This window comes from Excalfactoria chinensis, chromosome Z (genome assembly GCF_039878825.1).
Source record: "Excalfactoria chinensis isolate bCotChi1 chromosome Z, bCotChi1.hap2, whole genome shotgun sequence".
NCBI classification, from domain to species: domain Eukaryota; kingdom Metazoa; phylum Chordata; class Aves; order Galliformes; family Phasianidae; genus Excalfactoria; species Excalfactoria chinensis.
The window spans coordinates 60328591-60354094 of record NC_092857.1 but is presented as its reverse complement, the minus strand read 5'-3'; the positions used below and the strand labels follow the sequence as shown (position 1 = coordinate 60354094).

General features: G+C 50.3%; 1 protein-coding gene across 1 annotated transcript; it reads left to right on the top strand.

The window, feature by feature from the left end:
- Positions 1-17489: 17489 nt before the first annotated feature.
- Positions 17490-25274, top strand: MARVELD2 (MARVEL domain containing 2). The gene is made up of 6 exons (XM_072359537.1): positions 17490-18671; positions 20311-20343; positions 21634-21773; positions 22446-22617; positions 23000-23050; positions 23987-25274. Exons 1-6 carry the CDS (start codon positions 17673-17675, stop codon positions 24101-24103), a joined length of 1512 nt encoding a protein of 503 aa, XP_072215638.1. The 5' UTR covers positions 17490-17672; the 3' UTR covers positions 24104-25274.
- Positions 25275-25504: the final 230 nt, after the last annotated feature.

Below are 25504 nucleotides of genomic sequence, written 5' to 3'. Positions count from 1 at the left end.
GGGCAGGTACCTCAAGGCAGCAATAGCGTTCATGCAGTAGAATCTCAGTAGACTGCTCAGCTGCTCCCTGGGCTCCTCACACAGCAGAACCTGCAAAGCACAGTCAGGATGGCACCTGGCAGCACCCAGCAACAGCAACAGCAAACCTGCCACTGGCCGGTAGGGCCTGAGTCACCCCAGTGGCCCTTGACAAGCGCTGGCACACCGGTGCTGCTTCCACCTCCACTGCTGAGATCTCAGCAGCACCCCAAGCCCCATCTGCGGCACTTGGCTGTCTGTGCCTGATTTCCCTGCCTCCCTCTCCCCCTGTCCTGTCCTTCTCACAGGCTGCAGGTACCTGGGTGCCATGTCCCCTCACCTCAATCTCCTGCGACACATCTTTGTGGAAGCAGAAGAAAGTCAGGCTCGCTGTGAGGCCGCTCCATGCAGCATTGCTGCACAGTAAGAAAATGCCCCTGAGGAACTGCAGCTTCCGCACCAGATCCTGGCAAGCACACAGAGACCGAGGAGTGTGAGTGGGGACAGCCGTGGCCAGGGGGACCAGGCGTTGCGGGCTGTGGAGCAGCGCAGGACAGCTGCAGGACAGCAGCAGCTCTGCCCGGCCAGCAGCCCTCCTGCAGCATGAAGGCAGAGCCAGAGGGACCGTCCGGAGATGCGGGCACAGCCAAGATGGAGATGGCTGCTCTTACCTGCTGCTTGCTGATGCCGTAGGCTTGGGTGGAATCCACGGCCTCATTTTCCTCACCGGACAGAGGCAGCCAGTCAGCATCTGAGCAAGGAGACAGAGCAGGGCTACAGAGGGGCCCAAGGCAGCCGCGAGCAGAGGAAGGAGCTCTGCCCTCTGCAGCCCTGGCACAGTCTGCCCGTGCCTGTCAGGACAAGGGGCCCTGGTGTCGAGCAGGGGGCACTCGCTGCCCCAGCCCTGCTGGGCACCCTCACTCACCAGCATGCAGTGGGGTCACCTCGGTCACCTGGCGGGGCTCCGGTGGAGATCTGCTCTCCTGGGGAGCCCCACTCTCCTCCCCGGCCATGATGGAGCGGCTGGGGGTTCTCTCCTCCATCCCGTGGGATGAAGAAGGCTGGGGGGTGAAGGGATGGGGATGGTGCAGCCGCAGGGCTGCCAAAGGCCGAGGGAAACGACTAGGGTTGCGCTCGGGGGCTCTTCGCCAGACCCGCACACTCCTGCCCTGTCTCCTCGCTGTCCTGACGGACACTGCAGGCCGCCTGCTGTCGGTGCCAGCGATGCCTGGCTGTCACACAGATGGGTCACATAGGGCCCCACTGTGACCCGCTGCCCTGCCCGGGCCGGGTTCCAGAACCCGGTTGGAATGGAGCAGACCAAACTCCTCAGCGGGAGGGATGTGTGTGCCTGCTTACCCACATCGCTTTGCAAGTGGGCCTGAGAGCAGCTGCACTGCTCAGCCTCCCGTGCTTCTGCTGTCAGGCCGGAGATGGCCGCAGCGGGACAGAGCAGGCAGACGAAGACTCGCTGTCAGCTCTGCAGCTCTTTTGCTCACAGCCTTGTGAGCTCCAAGGCTTTTCTTTCTGAATTGGAAAGTTGTGAATAAATGGCAAGTTTCACACAGAAGATCCAGTGCTGTGCCCTTATTTCTGATTAGCTGACAATACACTGTCAAATAACTGAGAACGCTGCGGTCCAATAAGGCGTTTCCCAGCACTTGGTCAGAAGCAGCTGAAATTAACAAAGACAGAAGCTGTTACCTTTCTGGCAGCTTTCTAACATCCACGGGTTAAAAGTTTTAACTCAGCCATTAATGCAGCACGTCAGTTACTATTTACTCATTTATTCACTTCTTTTTGGTCAGGAATGGTTTAATAAAGCTGACAACTAAAGGTCTGAGCCTACTGCATAAATGTTCTGCTAAAGACAATTTTTTCTCCTCTTTTGCTTTACAATCTCTAAACAACATCCACCTGGGGAATGCTGTCTGTCAGAGATTTGGCCTTTTCTTGGTGCCACCTGGGCAGGACTTCCACAATGCCATTAAGTCAGCTTTTGTACTTGTCTTCACCGTCCTTCATACGGAGACAGAAATCAAGTGAAACTGAGCTGTTAATACTGATAGCAACTGGAAGTAGCGTCACGCTCCCGGGCACTGGTACTTATGGGGGCCTTCAGTTATCCAGATATTTGCTGGACGACCAACATGGCCAGGCATGCACGGTCCAGACAATTCTTGCAGTGCACTGAGGATTACTTTCTGATGCAGGTGGTCGAGGAACCGACGCGGGGTGGGGTGCTGCTGGACCTTATTCTCACCAACAAGGAAGGACTTGTTAAGGAAGTAAAAGTCTGGGGTAGCTTGGGTTGTAGCAACCATGAGATGGTGGAGTTCGAGATCCTGAGCGGAGGAAGCAAAGCAAAAAGTAGGACTTTTGCCCTGGACTTCAGGAGAGCCAACTCTGATCTGCTCCGGGACCTACTTGGGGCCATCCCATGGGCCAGGGTGCTAGAAGGCAAGGGGGCCTGTGAGAGCTGGTTAGCATTTAAACAGCTCCTCTTCCAGGCTCAGGATCGGTGCGTCCCTGTGACTAAAAAGTCGGGAAAAGGTGCCAGGAGACCTGCGTGGATGAGTAAGGAGCTCATGTGCAAGCTCCGAGGAAAGAAGAAAGTACACGATATGTGGAAAAAGGGTCTGACCTCTTGGGAACAATATAAGAATGTAGTCAGGGACTGCAGAGATGCGACCAGGAAGGCTAAAGCCCACCTGGAGCTGAATCTAGCCAAGGAGGTAAAGGATAATTGAAAAGGCTTTTTAAAGTACGTTAACAGCAAAAGGAAGGCTAGGGAGAATGTGGGCCCCATACTAAGTGAGGGGGGTGTTCTGGTAACGGTGGATGCTGAGAAGGCGGAAATACTGAACGTGTTCTTTGCCTCTGTCTTTAGTGAAAGGGCTCTCCCTCAGGAATCCCAGACCCTGGTGGTTAATGAGCGAGTCTGGGGAATGGGAGATTTCCCTTCAGTCAGGGAAGAGGTGGTCCGTGAGTGCCTAGGAAACATGAAGGTCCATAAATCCATGAGACCTGATGTTGGACTCGATGATCTCTAGAGGTTTCTTCCAACCCCTACAATTCTGTGATTCTGCGATATCCATAAGAAGCCTTATAAAGCCACCGAATGAGCAGAAGAGAATAATAGTTTAAAAAGTGATGCCTCTAATAAGAAATTTTGATGATCGATGTCACTTTTTAGTTGCACCTTTATGTGCAGGCCTGTGTTAAATTGCTGTTCCATTCAACTACTTGTAGTTGAACTCCAAGCTAAGGAAGGAGATGCTACTTACCCACTCTGTGGCGCTGTCCGTTACTGTGAGTTTGCACCAAGGTGGAAAATCAAGGGAAAAGAATGGAAAATTCAGATCTGTAGAGACAGGATTGGTGTGGAACGCCTGATGTGGTTGTGAAAGTAACTTCAGAAGTTTACGTGACAGCTGCTGGGAACTGGACTGATTCTGTAGGAGTGCTTTTCCTCAGGAAAAAACTGGCCAACTCCCATCAGCAGGGTCTGAAGTTCAGCCCGTGTTACTGAAACCTGTGGCTTCCTTCTTCTGCCCTGGTGTGCTTTACAAAGTGCACATCTTTGCAGCAGTAGAGCAGCACGCTCATATTTATTCAAATCCTTGGTGTTTATTTAATGTGTTAAATCATCTGGGAAACAGTAAAGACACGGAAATGGCAGCACTGGCCAGAGCCAGCAAGTCCCTTCTCAAGTTCCTGGAGACAGCTGCATTTTAGTGCTTCATTTCGAGCTTTATGCCAGCTCTTTCTCTTCTTATGCACTCTACCTCTCTGTGCTGTTCTGTAGCTTGTCCCAGGTCTGCATCTCTTGGCAGGCTAAAAACTTCACAAAATCACACAGTCGCAGGGGTTGCAATGGACCCAAAGAGATCGTTGAGCCCAGCCCCCATGCTACAGCAGGTGCGCTACAGTAGGTCACTCAGGTCGGTATCCTGCCAGGACTTGGATATCTCCACAGAAGTAGACATGGCTCTAACCTAGAATGCCACCAGACTGGTCAGGCATGACCTGCCCTTGGCGAAGCCATGCTGGCTGCCTCAGATCACCTCTTTGTCCCATGTGTGCCTTAAGCTTTGAGGAGGACCTGCTCCATGGGCTTCCCAGGCACAGATTAGGCTGACCTGCCTGCAGTTCGCCTGCACTTCCTTTCTCCCTTTCTTACAAATAGGGCTAATGTTTCCCTTTTTCCAGTCACTGGGGACTTCACCGGACAGCCACGACGTTTCAGATACGATGGAGGATGTATATTATGCGGGCTGCTCCAAACGTAATGCAGGTTCCATGATAATAAAGAGGAGGCTTTACTTCTGGAGCAACCTGCGTGTATGCAGCCCAAGACAATCCTTGTTCACACAGCACGACCCAAGCAAGTCACAAGGTTGGACATGTATGTCCCAGCATAACACTTGCTGATGAGATTTCAGAGCTGGCTTTGTCTGAATATACTGTACACTGTGTCCATGTACGAGAGGTGGTTTATGAACTTGCAGGAAAATAGGTCTTTGAGCTGGTCCAGGCTTTCAGCAGGGGTGTACAAGCTCTGGAAACAAGGCTGTGTCACCCGGGAAGAATACAGGGATGCCGTCCGGATTTGCAGACGTGGGATCAGGAAAGCCAAGGCGCAGGCAGAACTGAACTTGGCGAGGGACGTGAAAAACAATAAGAAGACTTTCTACAGGTACATTGGCCAGAAGAGACAGGCCAAAACGGGCGTACCTACTTTGGTAAATTTAAAAGGAGAAATGGCTTCAACAGATGAAGAGAAAGCTGAGGTGCTGAATGAGTTCTTCACCTCGGTCTTCACTGGTGGCCAGGATTCTAGTCTTTTTCACGTCCCTAAGTCTTGCACCCCCATACCTCTATGTGGGGACCAAGGAGGTAAATCCCTCCCCACTGTAAGGGTAGAGCAAGTACGAGAGTGCCTCCTTAGACTGAATGAGTACAAGTCTATGGGGCCAGATGGCGTGCATCCCAGGGTCCTGAAGGAGCTGGCTGAGGTGGTTGCCGAGCCGTTCTCCATCATATTTGAGAAGTCGTGGCTGTCAGGTGAGGTCCCGGATGACTGGAGGAAGGGTCACGTCACTCCCATATACAAGAAGGGGAGCAGGGAGGACCCGGGGAACTACAGGCCAGTGAGTCTCACCTCTGTGCCAGGGAAGATCATGGAACAGATCCTCCTGGACAACATGCTCAATCACATAAAGAACGAGCACGTGATCCTAGACAGCCAGCATGGCTTCACCAGGGGAAGGTCATGCTTAACCAATATTGTGACCTTCTATGATGGAGTGACGGCGTTGGTGGACGACGGGAAGGCGACCGATGTCATTTACCTGGACCTGAGCAAGGCCTTTGACATGGTCCCCCATCACATCCTCATCTCCAAATTGGAGGGAAGTGGATTTGATGGGTGGACAACTAGATGGATAAGCAATTGGTTGAAAGGCCGCAGACAGAGGGTGGTGGTCAATGGCTCTATGTCCAGGTGGAGGCCGGTAGCGAGCGGTGTCCCTCAAGGGTCTGTCTTGGGACCGGTGCTCTTTAACATCTTTATTAATGACATCGATGAGGGAATGGAGTGCACCCTCAGCAAGTTTGCTGATGACACCAAGCTGAGTGGTGCAGTCGATACGGTGGAGGGAACGGATGCCATTCAGAGGGACCTTGACAGGCTGGAAAGCTGGGCTTGGGTGAACCTAATGAGGTTCAACACGGCAAAGTGCAAGGTTTTGCACTTGGGCCGGAAGAACCCCAGGCACTTGTACAGGCTGGGAAGAGTGATCCTTGAGAGCAGCTCGGCAGAGAAAGACCTGGGGGTCCTGATGGACGAGAGACTTAACACGAGCCAGCAGTGCGCTCTGGCAGCCTGGAAGGCAAATGGGATCCTGGGCTCCATCAGGAGAGGGGTGGTCAGCAGGGTGATTGTCCCTCAGGAGGTGATTGTCCCTCTCTACTCTGCTCTTGTGAGGCCCCATCTGGAGTACCGTGTCCAGGTGTGGAGCCCTCAGTACAAAAAACATATGGAGATTTTGGAAAGGGTCCAGAGGAGGGCCACGAAGATGATCAGGGGGCTGGAGCACCTCCCCTATGAGGACAGGCTGAGGGAGTCGGGTTTGTTCAGCCTGGAGAAGAGAAGGTTGCGGGGTGACCTCATTGCAGCCTTTCAATACCTGAAGGGAACTTACTCCCAGGAGGGGAGCAAACTCTTTGAAAGGGCTGATAATAGCAGGACTAGGGGAAATGGTTTTAAGTTAAAAGAGGGAAGATTTAGGTTGGATGTTAGGGGGAAGTTCTTTACTAGGAGAGTGCTGAGGTCCTGGAACAGGCTGCCCAGGGAGGTTGTGGATGCCCCGTCCTTGGAGGTGTTCAAGACCAGGTTGGACAGGGCTCTGGGCAACCTGATCTAGTAAAGGCGTATGTTTGGTGGCCCTGCCAGGCAGGGGGGTTGGAACTACATGATCCTTGAGGTCCCTTCCAACCCAGGTCATTCTGTGATTCAGTGATTCAGCAGCTACTGACTGGTACGGTGGGAGAAGATCATTGGTAAAGGTGGTGAGAAAAATCAACTATCAAATAAACAAACTTCTCCCAAAGGGTAGCGATGCATTGGAACTGGCTGCCAGGAAGGGTGTGAAATCACCAGCCCTGGAGGTGTACAAGAGACACGTAGAGGAGGCTCTGACAGACTTTGTTAGCGGCACGGTGGGAATGGTCTGGGGTTGGACCTGATGATCTTAGAGGTCTATTCCCACCTTAAGGATCCAGCACACGGGAACTGGGTCAGATGTTGGACTGCAGAACTGTCCTCTCTGCTAAATACATTTAGTGGAACAGACTTTTGGCAAGCAGCTGCTCTAATCTTGTCATGAGATCTGTATGTAGATGCTCGGATGGACAGGTCAGCTCATACAGGGTATTGCTCACATTGTGTCAGGAGACTGGATTGACTGGATCGCCAGCTTCTGTAAGTTTCAAGCCAAAACAGAGCAGGACAGACTTTGGAGCTTGCTGCAAGCAGAACAAACTCAGGCACCTCAGGCTCGTACAGACCAATTTTGATGTTCATGTGCTTTCCCTGTCATCTGGCTCCCATAGATCAGCAGAATTTCTTTGCATCCTCCAGCTGAGCATCTTAGACTGTACGCCCAGTCAAAGCTGTCTTCATGAGGGGGACCGGATGCCACTGAAACACACACACATACACTCATGTGGACAGAATGAAAGTATCCTCGGATTTAATTTTTCCACTTTCATGTGATCAGAGGCAGGAGTAGCAAAAACATTTCAGTGCACTCGATCCCCTCATCGAGGTCGTTAATAAATTTGTTAGATAGGAGTGGCCCCAGCACTGAGCGCTGGTGGACACCACTCGTGACCGGCCACAAACTGGATTTAACTCCACTGACCTCAACTCTTTGGGCCCGGGGACTTCACCGGACAGCCACGACGTTTCAGATATGATGGAGGATGTACATTATGCGGGCTGCTCCAAACGTAATGCAGGTTCCAAGAAAATAAAGAGGAGGGAATTAGAGAGTCAGTGTTCACATTTTATTTCTAGAGGTCAGACCTGGTTTGGCTTCAGGAGACTGGGGTGGGTAGCTGAAGGCACAGGTGTGCAGGTGGCTTTTCCTTCTTTACCTTCAGTGTCAGGGAAGGATACTGCACGTGCGGTGCAGGCAGTTCTTGCAGCGTGCTGAAGGCAGTTGCTGCAGATGCGAGGTGCTGATAGAGGCAACTTGGCTTTGGCTGAGCTAGATTGCTCCTATAGGCCTTAGCTCTGAAAAACAATGTGACAGAGCATTCAAGGAGGCTCTGTGTGCACATGAGATACTCTTTCTACAAGATTTTTAGTCAACAGATAGATTGAAATAGAAAGTATCTATTTCTTGCTATGTAACGATCAGAACTAACTAGTTTATGTGGCCACTGTCATTACGCTTCATGTGAATTTCCTTTTAACGATCATCTGCTTTATAACCAAACTGAAAAGCAGCCCTTTTTCAGAAGCAGACGCTGCAGTGATTGAGATGAGCGTGCAGCAATGGGCACTTTGGGGTGTTTTTCCTCCAGCTTGCACAGATCTGACAACTGACGCTGCTGCCCACGGCTGGTGGGGACGGCGATCGCACGGCGGATGGCGCCCCTGCAGGGCTGCCGCGGGCCCGCAGCGAGGCTGAGCGGAGCTCTGCTGTCCTGGCGACGCTAGAGGTCACTCCGACACCACGGAACGGCCCTGGCAGAGGCAGCGCCGCGAACTGGGGAGCCACGGACCTGTAAGCTGCAGCACCGCAAGGAAAAGGCAGATGGAGACGGGCTGGATCGCCGGCATGAGCTCCAACGTAGCACAGAGCTGGGTTATGCGCTTTGTTCACGACAACCCCGTGCGACCTCATGCAGACTTGGCCTGGAGGGGATGGAAAACTGCACGGAGAAAAAGGCTCTGGGGGTTGTTCATTGACAGCCAGCAAAACATGGGACAGAAGTATGTGCAAGTGGCAAAAACAAAAGCCAATGGCGAGGCACAAAGTAATAAAAGAATGGTCTTTATTAATAAACTGAGTGATAGCAGTTGTCAGAAGAATGCATGTGTCACACACTGAGGTAAACCCCACAGCAAAAGTAGCTGTAACATTTCCTATCCTCACAGGAAAAGCCTTTCTTCACAAGATCTTCAGGAAGAGAGATGGTAAGAGATGTGAAAGCTGAAGGATCTGAGCAGAGGTCTCCAGCAGCTCCCTCTGTACACAGATGGTTGCAGACACAAAAGGTCAAGTCCAGTTTTGGAGGAAGCTTGGTGATGTTTACCACTAACGTTACGCCAACTTCAGGTAAGTCTGCTTGCTTTCACGTCCTTACAACAGTACATGGAATGGATGAGCATCCGCGTCTTTGTTTGCCTGTTGCTGTTGCTTTTACTCCAAGGGCAAAGGCTACTGGCTTTGCTGGTGATCTTCTCCACTCGGTTGCTGTGGGTTTTTAAAATTACTCTTTTTCTGTTTCAAAAAATGCAACTTTGGCACTGTTTTCCCATTTCCAACAATGCAGTGAAATCCCGCTCTCATTTGGATGACAATAAGATGAACCGTATTGCACTCTGAAGAGGGCAAAACTTGCTTGCTCCGTCCTTGGTTGTTGTGCACGGGGACCCTAACGCCAATTCAGTTCATAGGAGAAATTTCCTCCGGTGACTCTTCTCCCCGTGCCTTCCTCCATCTTCCATTATTTGTTGTTGCGTTGCTGTTAGTGGTAGTACTAGAAACAGTAGGATTGTCGTTATTTGAAGAGTCAAATGTCACCAATGAAAGTCTGCAGAATCATTTCGAATCCGGTTTTGAAATGCAAACTCAAAAGCAAAGATCTTGAAGTCTGGATTCCTGGGCCTCCAAGACATGGGAAAAGAAAATGTGTTTGTCTTCTTGCACATGACACTTATGCCCAGGCACACAGCACTGTAAGCACATGGGCTGCTCTCTGATGGTCACGGGCAGACGTCTTCTCCAGGTATCCTTGCAAAGGCTTTCTGGTGTGCTTTTCGCCTTAATCAGTCACTAATTACAGACCCAGTTCTAACCAGCTTGGTTCCTGTTCTTTCTCCCAAGATGTCCGTGCTCCTAGATGTCTGTTGTTCAGGGGGTCTGTCTTGCATGACAGGAACGCGTGTCCCAGCAACGTTGCTGTACAGGTGTCCTAGCAACGTTGCTGTACAAGAATTGTCCTTCAGGCAGTTATGCAAAACAAGCAGAGAAGTGCTGGGAGCCTTCTCCGTGCTGGTGCCACCTGCTGCCTTTGGTATATCAGCTTCTGGATCATCTCAGATGCCACAGAACGGACTGCCAGATGGGTGTCATTTACCAACGGCCAAAGGGCTGCAACAGAAGGAAACAGAGCAGAGATTGAATCCCCCAGTCTGCAGAGAGCCACCAGCTTCCCCTCCGGACCTTGCCAGCCCCACTCGTTGCTTTCCTGGCCAGGAGGAGCACGGGAGACTGACGGGTCAGCCGGAAGACACTGCTCAGGGCTGCCAGGAATGCTCCTCTGCCCCTGCAGCATTTCCTTGCAGCAGGGCAAAGCGCAGCTGCATGCTGCCCAGCTCTGCCCCCAGCCCCAACACACACAGCACTGCCCTCACTCACCACAGAAGAGTTCATTCATCATCTCCACACTCTGTTCTCTGGAGTGCTCCCCAGTCAGCCCTAGGGAAAGAGCTCCGTCAGACACCCGCTCCCCAGCACGCCCAGGAGCGCAGAGCCCGGCCCCGCCAGCCCAGCTGCCACCTCTTCCGTGCTGAGAGCAGGGACGGCGCCCGAGGGGGGACCTGAGCAAGGCACCCACTGGGTGCTACCGGCACGGGCAGGCTGTACCTGGGGGCTTCAGGGCTGTGCCTTCCTGCCAGGGCAGGGCCCAAAGAGGGATGCAGGGGTTGGGCTCACCGATGAATCTGACAGCCTCGCATCGCACGGAGGCCTGAGAATCCTCCAGGTACGGCACGCTCTGCTGCAGGTAGCCTCTCTCGCTCTTTCTGTCCTGCTGCAGCTGAAGAAGAGCAGAAGAGCATGGGGCTTGCACAGCGTCCACAGCTGCTGCTGAAACCCCTCCTCCAGCATCCCCTTTCCCCCAGCAGAAAGGTGGGGGCTGTGAGCTTGTCCTTACCAAACACTTCATCATCCCCTCTGTGTTCTGCTGCCGGGCCTGCTGCTTGAGCGCCTTCCACTTCAGGAACTTGGCACAAGACACGAGGGCTTCCCCAGATGCCTGCAGAACAACAGACGCAGGGACATGGCAGCACACACACAGACACACATCCCAGTGTCTGGATGCTTGCTCAACTTGCTCTCAATTGCAGATCACTGCTGAGCCATCAGCACACCACTGCCTGCGCACTGGTCAGCTCTGAAATTCGTACCTGTGCGACGCTCGGGGCCTCGTCACTCATCCGAAAGAGCAGAGGGAGCAGGACCCTGCTCACGGTCTTCTTCATGCTTCCCTTCTTATGCCACACCACAGCGTCCATCATATCCATGAAGAGGCGGATGGAACCTTCTCGCACTTCACATGACGCCTGAGGGAGAACAGGAGGAGCTCAGACCTCAGCAACTTCCCCAGCTGTAAAGTAGCCCTTGGCAGAAGGTGTTTTGCTCAGGTGCCAGGCTGAGCCCAGGAAAAGGGGCCTGACACCACCAAGAACAACCAAGCTGCACTGCCAGGGACACGGCCTGCTGGGCTGCAGAGCCCACAAGACATCTCATTCCTGAGAGCCCAGAGAAGGAAAGAAAGGAGAAGGCGCTCCTGTCAAGCACCCATCCGCAGAGCTCAGCCTCCCACAACAGACTTACGTGATTAAAAAGAGGCAGCATCTTCTCAGCCAGCTCCAGAGCAAAGGGACTGGCGTGCCTCTTCCCCAGATGGCGCACTGCATTTCTGAAGATGTTCAGCGCCTCCAGAGGAATGGCTGTGTTGGCAAACCGCAGGGTCTCCATGACGCCTGGAAGCAGGGCCCGTATTTCTCTTGCCTGTACAAAACACACCATTTCCTTTCCATCAGGAGGACAGGGGCCACCCTGGCCTAAAAGCTCCGATTACAGAGCAGCAGCCACCTGCAGTAACCCATCTGGGAAGCTTCTGGAAACCTCAGCCACCAGGCCCCACCACGACCATCACCCCAACTCCCGAGTGTCAGGCAAGGCCAAGGCACAGTGTTGCCCACCGCCCCAGCGCCAGGCTGCCACCAGGAGGGCTTCGTTTGACAAGGTCCTGCTCACCGTCTCAGGTCTATCAGACAGCAGCACGAGGCGTCTGAGCACCAGCCAGAGGACTGGCAGGCTCTTGACATTCAGAAGCCTCTGGAGCAGTGCTGGCTTACACAGCTCTTTCAGCAGCTCTTGGGTGGGAGGCATCACCTGAAACGAACACAGCAGTGAGAGGCAGGCAGAGGCAGCGGGATTTCCTGCATCCTGCAGCTACAGGCTGCTCTGGCAGCTCCGGGCAGGGCACTGGGCAGACACAGCCTGGCCTGAGGTAGCGGTGCCTTTGGAGGGCCCCACCATCCCTCTGCGCCCAGGCCTAGCACTATGCAGGATGGCAGGGGGAGGCAGGGAGCTGGGGAGAGAGTGCCCTGAAGGAGAGCACGGCGCCTTGTCCAGTAACTCACAGTCAAGCGAAGGAGGCCCGACTCCGCTGTGCTGATGCCCAAGATCTCACGCAGCTGGTGTTCCTGGAGAACCTGGCTCAGCTCGTCCCAGATCCCCTCGGATGCTTCCAGCAGGAGCAGCACACTCTTGAGTATGTCCAGGGTAGTGCTATAAACGGAGAGCAATGCTGCGTCAGCAGGGCTGCCTTAGCCACAGCACCACGGCTCAGGCTGGTCCACTAGGCCCCAGGCTGAGCTGCAGCCTGGCCCTGCTGCCCCACGTGCTTGGGGGGATCTGGAGGCCTGGCCTGGGCAAGCAGCAGGGGCTGAGATGGCCTTGGCCGAGGGGCAGGGCAGGAGGCTGACGGGGGGCTCTGGGCTGCCATGGTTGGTCATTGGCTGCTGCAGCCCTGAGCGGCCCACCAGCACCGGAAAGCACAGCGGGATGGAGGGCCTGCTCCTCGGGATGTGCTGCAGCTTTCCTTGGCTCTGGCAACCAGACCGGTTCTGAGCCCTGTTCTTCACATGGAACAAACGTGGGGCTGTCTGGGCTGATACCTGTCACTCTGTGGAAGGTCGGTCAACACACTCCTCAGCACGTCCTTGGGGAACTGGATGGTCAGCACGTCCAGCACTGAGAACAGGATCTGCTGAACTGATGTGCTCTGGATTTTCAGGTTGGTGTGGATGCATCCCAGAATCTTTGGCACCTGTTGTGAGAACACAGGGAGACTGCTGCTGCCACTGCATTGCAGCCATTTGCCTCCCAGGCTGTGTTCTTACTGCCCTTCTCACAGCTCTTTGTTGCCTTCAAATGGCTTCAGATTCCCAAGAGCTGCTCAGGGCATGGTAGGGCATGACATTCCAGCCTCACACTGCTTACATCCATCAGCCAGGTTCCAGGGTCTCTCCGAAGAACATCCAGCATAGTCGCAGCCCACATCTTCTCGTCAGAACTGTAGTCTCCAGTCACCTTCTCCAGGGTGACAAGGGCAATGTCCGTCCTCTGAGAAGGGGCGAGGTTTCTCCCAAGTGGCTGCAGTAAGAAGGAAAAAAGGAGGGAAGGCATGTTAAAAGGAGTGAGAGAATAGCGTCTGGAGCGGGATGACCAGAGGCAAAAGGAAGGAGAAAGACCCTCCCTTCAGGTCAAAAGCACTCTGAGGGTTCCCGCCTGAGCCCCAGCTTTCTCACAGGTACTCCTGAGCTGCAGAGGCAGCTCTGGGACGCAAAGAATGAGAGTGCCTGGCTGGAATTTTCATGTCTCCTCACCTGCTGCCAGAAGCTGCTGGTCATGAAGGCACTAAGCTTCCAGATGCGCCCCAAAGCCCTCTCGCACACAGTTTTTGTCTCGGAGATGCTGAAAGGCAGCAGCACCTGTGAGGAGAGGAACTGCTGGTTAGCTGAGAGCTGCTGATGCCCACTCCAGGAGAAGCAGGTCTGCTGAGCGCCTTGTTGCAATCACAGCATCCATCCAGGCTTCCCCTGAGCTTAAGCCAAGCCCATCGTGGGGCTACTGGCGCCGGGGTCCCTTGCCGGCTCCTACTGCTGCCAGTGCCGTTTCCACCCAGTGGGATAAAATTCTCCTACAAGGGAGCTCCGGGGGCAGAACTTCACAACAGACAGACCTCCAAGATCCTCTGCAGCCGACTGTTGACACTGGTGCCGGGACAGCTGTCTAGCACAACCTGCAGCATGTTGTCCATAGCACCCAGGGTCTGTAAAGAGAACAGTGGGTTGTGGAAGTCTTTCAGGGTTCCCTTTCATACCCAGGAGACTGCTGTGAACCCCTCTGGCTGCCAAGGAAGGATACCCACAGGTCTGTGCACAGGGACACCCTGCAAAGCTGTTGCGCACAGACCAGGCTACAAACACGGGGTGTTTGCCAAGCCCGAGGCAAGAGTGAGAGGGGTGAGGGCAAGCAAGGCTTCTACCGTGTCCCACAGACATCATTATTGATCTCTGGACACAAGTAATCCAAGCGGCAGCCCAGAGGCATGGGGTCAACAGTAGATTGCCCAGTACATACGTTGTTGTAGAGGGAAATGTTCAAGTCCCTCACTGGAGGAAGGTAGAAGATGGCGTTGCAGCACACGTTGAAGAGGTGTACTATTTCTTCCTCCATAATTGCATTCACTTCGCTGCAAATAGAGAGACATTGATGCTAGGAGCGGTGCCTGGGTGCAGAGGCAGGGGCGGAACAGGTCCTCCCCTGGGCAGGGCTCCCTGAGAGGGATGGGGAGCCCTGCCAGGAGGCGCCTCCTCCCCCACAGGGCTGCTCTGGGTCAGAGGACAGTCCTGATGCCACCAGCTTTGGGGCGAGGGCCAAGACTTAGCGGGGAGCTGCGTCAGGGCCACCAGGATGGCGCCCGGGGGATGTGCTGGCAAAACCAGGGGCTGGGCAGGTACCTCAAGGCAGCAATAGCGTTCATGCAGTAGAATCTCAGTAGACTGCTCAGCTGCTCCCTGGGCTCCTCACACAGCAGAACCTGCAAAGCACAGTCAGGATGGCACCTGGCAGCACCCAGCAACAGCAACAGCAAACCTGCCACTGGCTGGTAGGGCCTGAGTCGCCCCAGTGGCCCTTGACAAGCGCTGGCACACCGGTGCTGCTTCCACCTCCACTGCTGAGGTCTCAGCAGCACCCCGAGCCCCATCTGCGGCACTTGGCTGTCTGTGCCTGATTTCCCTGCCTCCCTCTCCCCCTGTCCTGTCCTTCTCACAGGCTGCAGGTACCTGGGTGCCATGTCCCCTCACCTCAATCTCCTGCGACACATCTTTGTGGAAGCAGAAGAAAGTCAGGCTCGCTGTGAGGCCGCTCCATGCAGCATTGCTGCACAGTAAGAAAATGCCCCTCAGGAACTGCAGCTTCCGCACCAGATCCTGGCAAGCACACAGAGACCGAGGAGTGTGAGTGGGGACAGCCGTAGCCAGGGGGACCAGGCGTTGCGGGCTGTGGAGCAGCGCAGGACAGCTGCAGGACAGCAGCAGCTCTGCCCGGCCAGCAGCCCTCCTGCAGCATGAAGGCAGAGCCAGAGGGACCGTCCGGAGATGCGGGCACAGCCAAGATGGAGATGGCTGCTCTTACCTGCTGCTTGCTGATGCCATAGACCTGGGTGGAATCCACGGCCTCATTTTCCTCATCGGACAGAGGCAGCCAGTCAGCATCTGAGCAAGGAGACAGAGCAGGGCTACAGAGAGGCCCAAGGCAGGCGCGAGCAGAGGAAGGAGCTCTGCCCTCTGCAGCCCTGGCACAGTCTGCCCGTGCCTGTCAGGACAAGGGGCCCTGGTGTCGAGCAGGGGGCACTCGCTGCCCCAGCCCTGCTGGGCACCCTCACTCACCAGCATGCAGTGGGGTCACCTCGGTCACCTGGCGGGGCTCCGGTGGAGATCCGCTCTCCTGGGGAGCCCCGCTCTCCTCTCCAGCCATGATGGAGCGGCTGGGGGGTCTCTCCTCCATCCCGTGGGATGAAGAAGGCTGGGGGGTGAAGGGATGGGGATGGGGCAGCCGCGGGGCTGCCAAAGGTCGAGGGAAATGACTTGGGCTGCGCTCGGGGGCTCTTCGCCAGACCCGCACACTCCTGCCCTGTCTCCTCGCTGTCCTGACGGACACTGCAGGCCGCCTGCTGTCGGTGCCAGCGATGCCTGGCTGTCACACAGATGGGTCACATAGGGCCCCACTGTGACCCGCTGCCCTGCCCGGGCCGGGTTCCAGAACCCGGTTGGAATGGAGCAGACCAAACTCCTCAGCGGGAGGGATGTGTGTGCCTGCTTACCCACATGGCTTTGCAAGTGGGCCTGAGAGCAGCTGCACTGCTCAGCCTCCCGTGCTTCTGCTGTCAGGCCGGAGATGGCCGCAGCGGGACAGAGCAGGCAGACGAAGACTCGCTGTCAGCTCTGCAGCTGTTTTGCTCACAGCCTTGTGAGCTCCAAGGCTTTTCTTTCTGAAGTGGAAAGTTGTGAATAAATGGCAAGTTTCACACAGAAGGTCCAGTGCTGTGCCCTTATTTCTGATTAGCTGACAAGACACTGTCAAATAACTGGGAGCGCTGCGGTCCAATAAGGCATTTCCCAGCACTTGGTCAGAAGCAGCTGAAATTAACAAAGACAGAAGCTGTTACCTTTCTGGCAGCTTTCTAACATCCACGAGTTAAAAGTTTTAACTCAGCCATTAATGCAGCACGTCAGTTACTATTTACTCATTTATTTACTTCCTTTTGGTCAGGAATGGTTTAATAAAGCTGACAACTAAAGGTCTGAGCCTACTGCATAAATGTTCTGCTAAAGACAATTTTTTTCCTCTTTTGCTTTACAATCTCTAAACAACACCCATCTGGGGAATGCTGTCTGTCAGAGATTTGGCCTTTTCTTGGTGCCACCTGGGCAGGACTTCCACAATGCCATTAAGTCAGCTTTTGTACTTGTCTTCACCGTCCTTCATACGGAGACAGAAATCAAGTGAAACTGAGCTGTTAATACTGATAGCAACTGGAAGTAGCGTCACGCTCCCGGGCACTGGTACTTATGGGGGACTTCAGTTATCCAGGTATTTGCTGGACGACCAACATGGCCAGGCATGCACGGTCCAGACAATTCTTGCAGTGCACTGAGGATTACTTTCTGATGCAGGTGGTCGAGGAACCGACGCGGGGTGGGGTGCTGCTGGACCTTATTCTCACCAACAAGGAAGGACTCGTTAAGGAAGTAAAAGTCGGGGGTAGCTTGGGTTGTAGCGACCATGAGATGGTGGAGTTCGAGATCCTGAGCGGAGGAAGCAAAACAAAAAGTAGGATTGCTGCCCTGGACTTCAGGAGAGCCAACTCTGATCTGCTCCAGGACCTACTTGGAGCCATCCCGTGGGCCAGGGTGCTAGAAGGCAAGGGGGCCTGTGAGAGCTGGCTAGCATTTAAACAGCTCCTCTTCCAGGCTCAGGATCAGTGTGTCCCTGTGACTAAGAAATCGGGAAAAGGTGCCAGGAGAGCTGCGTGGATGAGTAAGGAGCTCATGTGCAAGCTCGAGGAAAGAAGAAAGTATAAGAATGTAGTCAGGGACTGCAGAGATGCGACCAGGAAGGCTAAAGCCCACCTGGAGCTGAATCTAGCCAAGGAGATAAAGGATAACAGAAAAGGCTTTTTAAAGTACGTTAACAGCAAAAGGAAGGCTAGGGAGAATGTGGGCCCCATACTAAGTGAGGGGGGTGTTCTGGTAACGGGGGATGCTGAGAAGGCGGAAATACTGAACGCCTTCTTTGCCTCTGTCTTTAGTGAAAGGGCTGTACCTCAGGAATCCCAGACACTGGAGGTTGATGAGCGAGTCTGGGGGCGAGTCTCGCCGCTCCCCGCTCGCACAGTACCAGAGCTCCGTGCCGGCGCATGCGCAGTGCGCGCAGCCGCGCCGTGCTTCGGTGTGGGATGGCTCCGGCGCAGCACGCAGGTGCGGCCGGGCGGGGCGGCGCGGCGCAGGTGCGGCGGGTCGTTGTGTTCCGCCGCAGGGCCGGCCGCGGGTCATGTCGCGCAGCGCCGTCTCGTCCCCGTCCGGGGCCGCCGCCCCGTTCCCGCCGCCCCCGCTGCCGCTGCAGCCGCCCTTCGGTCCGGACGCGGTCCCGGGCGGCGGGCAGGCCGAGCTGAAGCCGGTGCGGCGCTTCATCCCTGACTCGTGGAAGAACTTCTTCAGGGGGAAGCGCGGCCGCGCCTCGGGCTGGCACAGCGCGGCGTCCGACATCAGGTACGTCTCGGACGGGACGCCGTGCTCGCCGCCCGCCTCGCCCGGCCCGCCGCGGGTGCGGCCCGGCTGCTCCGCGGAGCGCAGCGCGGGGTCGGGCGGCAGCGTCCGCTCGCAGGAAGCCGAGGCCATGCTGCGCGGGGACTCGCTGGGCGCGCCCACCGGCATGACGTACAGCGAGCAGGTGGAGGCCTACCGGCAGCGCTACGCCTACATGAAGTCCTGGGCCGGGCTGCTGCGGCTGCTCGGCGTGGCCGAGCTGCTGCTGGGCGCCGCCGTCTTCGCCTGCGTGACCGCCTACGTGCACAAGGATAACGAGTGGTACAACATGTTCGGGTACTCGCAGCCCTACAGCTACGGCGCCGCGTACGGCGGCTATTACTACAGCGGACCCAAAACGCCCTTCGTGCTGGTGGTGGCCGGCGTGGCGTGGATCGTCACCATCGTGCTGCTGGTGCTCGGCATGTCCATGTACTACCGCACCATCCTCCTCGACTCCAACTGGTGGCCGCTCACCGAGTTCGGCATTAACGTGGCCATGTTCCTTCTGTACATGTCTGCTGGCATCGTGTACGTCAATGACATCAACCGAGGGGGGCTCTGCTATTACCAGCTGTTTAAGACACCGATAAACGCCTCGTTTTGCCGTGTGGAAGGAGGTCAGACGGCAGCAGTCATCTTCCTGTTTGTCACGGTGGTCGTCTACCTGATTAGTGCTCTGGTTTCCCTGAAGCTGTGGAGGCACGAAACAGCCAGGAGGCACAGGGAGCAGATGGAACAAGAGGTGGGTCCTGGGGTTCTTTCTCGTGGGCACAACCTAATAGGCACAGCTGTAAGGTCTGCTGTATGCAGAGCAGGCCCTTCAGGGCTGAGCCTTCAGCCTCTGTTGTGGACAAATAGCAGGTACTGTGAAGATGTGACCCGGAGTCTTTTTGTATTCACTTTGGTAAGGAACAGGTGCTGCTCTGTGGAATACTCCGTTTTCATCTGACATCATGTGATGAAGTACTTCCCTCTCTGTGTTTTCCAAACAAAGGAGGGCACAAATCATGTTCCTGTTGAGCTTTTTAGTAGGGCTGGGCTTAAAGCTGCCTCATTAGTTTGAAGACTGCACTCCCAGCATGTGAACTGCTACTGTGAATGACAGTAAGAATATTAAATGCTGATTTGCATTTTGAAGCAAAAATCCAAGTGACTACTTCTTGGCTTTTCAGCTTTATTCACAGTTGTACCAGATAATCACGCAGAGGGTGGTGACACACTGTTGCCCAGGGGGGCTGTGGATGCCCCATCCCTGAAGGCATTCAGGGCCAGGCTGGATGTGGCTCTGGGCAACCTGGTCTGGTGGCTGGCAACCCTAATCCTGCACATAGCATGGGGCTGAAACTGGATGATCTTTGTGGCCCTTTTCCACCCATGCCATTCTATGATTCAGTGATAGTAATGATAGAGCTGGTGTCTCAGTTCTCAATTATTTCATCTTTTCACTCAGTCTGTTTTGCTTTGCTACTGGCCTTGCCCCTACTAAAAACAGCTCAATGCACAAATACTCACCTAGTTAATGATAAACTGTCACAGCGTAAACCTGGCTTTGTCAACCAGGGCGTTTGAAGTCATTTGCATAAAACTTCTTCCATGTGAAAACACTCTGAAAAGCTGCTAGAAGTCATTAAAACATAGCTTAAAAACACACATATGTGAAGCTTACAGAAGCCTACCGTAAGTAATTGTCGGCATTTAAATGATTTAGCAGGAGAAAGCAGGAAGTTTCGTTCCATCTGCTTGTTGATTCTATTTGTGTTGATTTCCAGCGTTTTCCTTTATTGTTGGTTTCCTTGCCAAGATCTTGCATGAAACTGAGACTCACCTTTAGGAAAGTGAATTGTAGGTGTATGAAACTAGCTGGTTTTCAACCAGGTTTTAAGTACGTCCTGCAAGTATGAGGTGATTTACCTGTTGTTATCCATGTTCTTTTGTTCCAGTTACTTAAGAATATTATTGAAGTTAACTTTTCTGTCATATAAACTAGGATCAAGAGAGTGCTGTGCAGAAGAGTAGCAGGTTGGTTACTGGCTAGTGCACTGCTGTGTTTTTAGGCAGTGGACTAAGCTGTGAGAGGCAATGGAATATGAAATTTAAAGGTCTTTGAGAAGTAGTTGGAGTATTTACTCTGTGTTTTTCCTTACAGCTGTGCTACTAAAGGTCTTGTTCTGGGTTTTGTGTGGTTTTCTTCATTCCACCATTCTTCAGATGTCTTCAAAGCGCTTGACCTGAAAATATTCTTTTGCTAAATATGTTCGTTATTTAATATAATTATATAAGAATCTCTACAGCTTGGCTTAATGTATATATTAAGTATCCATGCTTTTCTTCTCATTGCGTAAAATAAAACTTAGAGCTCTGTGTGTGTTTTTTTTTGACAGATGAAAACGCAGTTGTCATTACCAGATAAGAAGGTAGGAAGAAAATGTATTTTTCTGTTTACTGGGATTACCAATTGCATACTGTTTGTTTTTTTTCTTGTAACTCCTTGTCTACCTTTTTCATTATTTAGTTGTTGCTGTTTTCTGTGGGAAAGATTAGGTTTAATTCTTTAGTATAGTTAAGACAGCATTCTTCGTGGAAGAAGCTTGTGAAGAACTACAGCTTTGTCTATGTTTTAAGATTTACTGTTGACAGTATGTGCTTTTACTCTGTTTCATTAAGCGGTGAGTTTTGTAGTCTTCATCACAGAATTTTGCAGGTATGGTTATAGCAGCAAAGCATCTGATGCATCCTTTTGGCTACCTCTTGAGGTTGGAGAGTAGCCAGTGGGAGCTCATTGTTAGGTTTGAGGTTTGAGTTTGCTCCTGTTATTCTAAGACTGCTCCAGGACTCCCTTACAAGCTTCACAATACCAAGAAAGAAGGATTTTTGTGCTTCTACTGCCCAAATTTGCAGGCATATAGCAGCAAAGCATCTGATGCATCCTTTTGGCTACCTCTTGAGGTTGGAGAGTAGCCAGTGGGAGCTCACTGTTAGGTTTGAGGTTTGAGTTTGCTCCTGTTATTCTAAGACTGCTCCAGGACTCCCTTACAAGCTTCAAAATACCAAGAAAAGAAAAGAAGGATTTTTGTGCTTCTCCTGCCCAAATTTGCAGGCATACACACTACAAAAGTTGGATGGGATTTTAACATGGTAGCTGTTGATGATTCCCAGAACATTTATGAAGTATTTCCTTCAGACTTAAATGTCTCCCTTTAAATACTGTGAGCATCCTGCCACTGTCTTTTCCGTTGCTTACTTCAGTACTGAGTCAGGAGCCTTTTTGACTCCATGTGACATTACTTCTGGATCAGGGATTAAATTGTAAAATGGGAAGTAAGGGAAAGAGGGATCTCTAGAGAAAAGTGACTCATGTTTATCCACAAATGAAATGGATATCCAGAAAACTTTCATAAACTGTTTTTTAAGATACATGGAACAAATCTTTTGAAGCCCCAAATAATTATTTGTCTGTCGCTGGTACAGATATTAGGTTCATTGTTAAGAATATTAGGACAAACTGAAGGTAACTATTTTAAGTTCTTAACTGTGCAACTCTTTCCTGATTTTCTAACTCTAGTAAATCATGTGAAGAAAGTATGTGATTTACCTGTGCTGCTGCTTAGGACTCTTATCTCTGTCTTCAAATTATCTGGATACTTTACAGAACTTGAATAAGATCTCATTTTAATTGGAACAATATTTTTTCTCTTCTAACTTAGTATACTGACAGCGACAACACAGCAAGAGAAGAGGTTGCTTACAGGCAGCTAAAATCAATGGAAAGGAAACCAGAGCTACTTAATGGTCATATACCTGCAGGCCACATTCCTAAACCTATAGTGATGCCAGACTACTTAGCGTAAGTGACTTACTTTCTTTATCAGAGTCAGTACTTGGATCACGTTTTTCAAGCAGCATTTCTTCATATTCATGTTTTCTTTTCATGTGCTGTAGAAACTTACAATTCTTTATCAGTACCATGGACACAGTAGTATAAATTAATGATCTGAAACTTAAAATACAAACAGCCCCTAAATCCCAACCCAAATACTGGACCATGCTGTTAGAATCTAGCATGTAATTATCAAACGAACAGAAGACACAGGCAGTATTCATGGGAATTTTCTTAGCTTTTTAGCTTTATGAATTTGTCTAATACTAAATGGGTGAGTGCTAAATGGGTAATATCTCTTTTAAAGGATAGGCTTTCCATGTTATCCACAATCTGTTTTGCTTTTTTTATGGTTTCCATGATATAGTGGGGGGCAACCCTGCTCACAGTAAAAGGGCGGGAACCAGATGATCTGGTAGGTCCTCTCCAACCCAGGATATTCTGTGATTCTGTGGTGAAGTATAAAATAAATTGGTTTATATCCTATCTGCCATATATTTCAATGGTTCAGATTGGGAAAGCTTCAGCAATTATGAGATGATCAAACAATACAGAAGCATGCTACTGACGTCAGAGCACTGTGTGCTTGTTGAAGTCTGATGTCGAATACTAGTCACTGAATATTTACTTATTTTAAAGGAAATACCCAGCAATTCAAACAAATGAAATGCGAGACCGATATAAAGCGGTGTTCAATGATCAGTTTGCTGAGTACAAAGAACTGTCTGTGGAAGTCCATGCTGTACTAAAGAAGTTTAATGAGCTAGAAGCATTGATGAGACAACTTCCTCACCACCCTGGAAGCATATATGTGAGTACCTGTGAAAAAGAGGCTAATGGAAAGCATGCAGCTTCTAACTTTCCATGGTTAATGTCTGGTGATGTTGGCAGTACCTTAAGGGGAGAGATGTTTTTTTCTCAAATACACTATTTCTTACTTGGTCATCCATCTAGATTGCAGTGATAGTGTATATGTATTTGTTTTTCTGTTATTCGTGTTATTAGCTTTCCAGTCTGAATAAAGCAAAGTTAACTTGTTATTACTATTTCTCAGGTACAAAGTGTGCATCTAAAATAAATCAGAAAAGATTTGATCAACTGTGAGATTTACTTTTGACAAGTATTTTGTAGAGCTGAGATGAAGATACAGAGGATGCTCAGTATGTTTAAAGATGTGTGATATCTCTCTGCAGGAACAGGAAAGGATATCAAAAGTTCTGCAAGAATACGAGAAGAAGAAAAATGTGAGTGTTTTCAGCTTTACATTGCTGATGAATCTAAAGAACAACGAAGAAAATGTAAACAAACAGCACTTCTGATAGAAATTTGCTGCCTTGGGGTACCCCTGGCTATTACAGGGCTTTGTATAGTTTGTATTTTAAATCTTTGGCAAAAGCGGGATGCTGCCTACCCTGTTTCATGCCAACAACCTGTTTAGGAGAGTGATTCTATTAGCTGGGTGAGGAATAAAATAGTTAAGCATTTTTATCTTTTAACATCTTCCTTTTAAAGGTCTGTTCACTTCTTGGGGTATAGTTTGTTTATATTTACTAACTGACTTGGCTGTCAGATACGTTACCAGAAAAGAAAGCCTTACCCTTAAAAATAAGGTTTTTTTTTTGTTTGTTTGTTTTTTTATTTTTTTATTTTATTTTTTTAATTGTTTTTTTGGCAGCTTGAAACTTGGGTAGACTTCCAAAAAGTGATTTCCAGCATAATTCAAAGAGTTTCACTTTGTCTTTTTTAAGTGCAGGCAGTAAATGGTTACTTAAGTCCTTCTAAAACATCATCTGTTACAAGTACCAGTTGTTCTTTTTAATTAAAGTTGAGTTGTGTCCGTGTTAACTCAGTTTCATTGCTTTTTTGGAGATGTATTTATTAGACAGAACACATGTATTAAATTAAAATTATGCAGTAGAATGTCATTTACATTCTCAGACTTCTTTTTTAAAAACAGCTCTGTTTCCCTGCATAGCTGCAGTGTATTGAAGCAGAGCTTCTTTCTCTACCCCTTCAAGAAGGAAAACAGGAAATGGAAAATCATGGCCAAAGAAAAAGTATTATTCTGGAGAATAATTATGTGCTGTCCTTAGTCAAGAACATCATTATGGATAACAGACTATTGCTGGATAAGACTGAAAGAATAAATACTAATGTAAGGATTTTTGCTTTCTTGGCAGGATCCCGCATTTCTGGAGAAAAAGGAACGTTGTGAATACCTAAAGAATAAGCTTTCTCACATAAAACAACGAATTCAGGACTATGATAAAATTATGAACTGGAAAGTACAAATGTAGAAGTGCCTTGAGCTTGGATGTAATATTTTTCTAGTTTTTAAATCAATATGTGTATTTTAAAGTATTTATTTAATCTCAGATCTGTATACTTTCAGCGGGGATAACAGCTGCCTGATCACTGTCACTTCATTGGGTATTGTATGTTACTGATAGGGTTTATATGCAGATTCAGTTGTAAATCTGTGTAACAAATTCAGATATGTTCAGGATACCAGTGTTAACATTCTGCTTTCTTTAGGCAATACATAGAATGACCTCTTAATTAAGCATACTTTATTTGGAAAGTCCACTAGAAAAGGCAATTCTAAACACTGTCAAAAGCGTGCATACCAATACTGTAATGATACAGGTGACATCTTAATGATATCAGGAGTTGCATTGTTCTCTGTGGCTGAGGTTTGGTAGAGTATTTGATCGCACTGAGGAGTTTCAGCAAGTAGGAAATGAGTTTTACAAGTCAGCTGCATTTCTAACCGCACCGTTGTACATAAGAGATGATTGGGAATTTTGCTTCATAAGAAATGCAGAATGAGTTCCTATGTAAGCAGTGATTATATGCTGTGTTTTTTATTGTTGTTTTGTTTGTATGCTCCTCTGTAGAGGTGATGCAGCAAACTCAGAAGTGACCTTAAAAGATTAAAAGAAGAGCAGCGTTGAGTAAGAGTCATGTTCAGCGTTCCACTGGTGTTGCTGTAGTTACAGGGCAATCTGCATATATTTCTGGGACATTTCAGTAGGCTTCTATTGGGCTAGAGAAAGAGCACTTCTTCTCTCTGTCAGCAAGAAACTGGACTTCACTGTAGCCCAGTTTAATTTATGTAAATGCTGCTGTTTGTGAACTTATTCAGAGATTAAGTACAACAAAATTAATTCTCAATGTATAAATTAGTAGCATCTTTTATAAGGCCAGGAATGTTTTGTTTCCTAGAGTGTATCTATAAATTCAATATAGATTTTCATCTGTGTTGGGGCTATAGGTTTATATATGCAAATTTTCACACAAGCCAGTGAATTTTCTCTTTTTATCCTTTTCCACATCTTTTTTAAAAACTTTTTTTACATAGTAAAATTGCTGGAAGCATTAATAGTTTCCTTGTACAGTTTTATATAATTGCAAATGGACTGTTTTTCTGAAATGCATTTTAGTTTCATTAAAGAAATGAAACAACTTAATGATGTTAGTCCATTGCTTATATAATCATATCACTGTTAAAATATATGTTGCCACTGTTGCTTAGTATTGAAAACACATTGATACACCTAACTCTGGGATTTATTTCTGGTTTGATTTTTGAGCTCTTGTTGTCACTTAAGTTGCAGTCTTGAGGTTACAGCTCACTTCCATACTTAGAAAATTGACTTTCCATTTTTATCAGCCACTTTAATCCCGTGAGTTTTAGA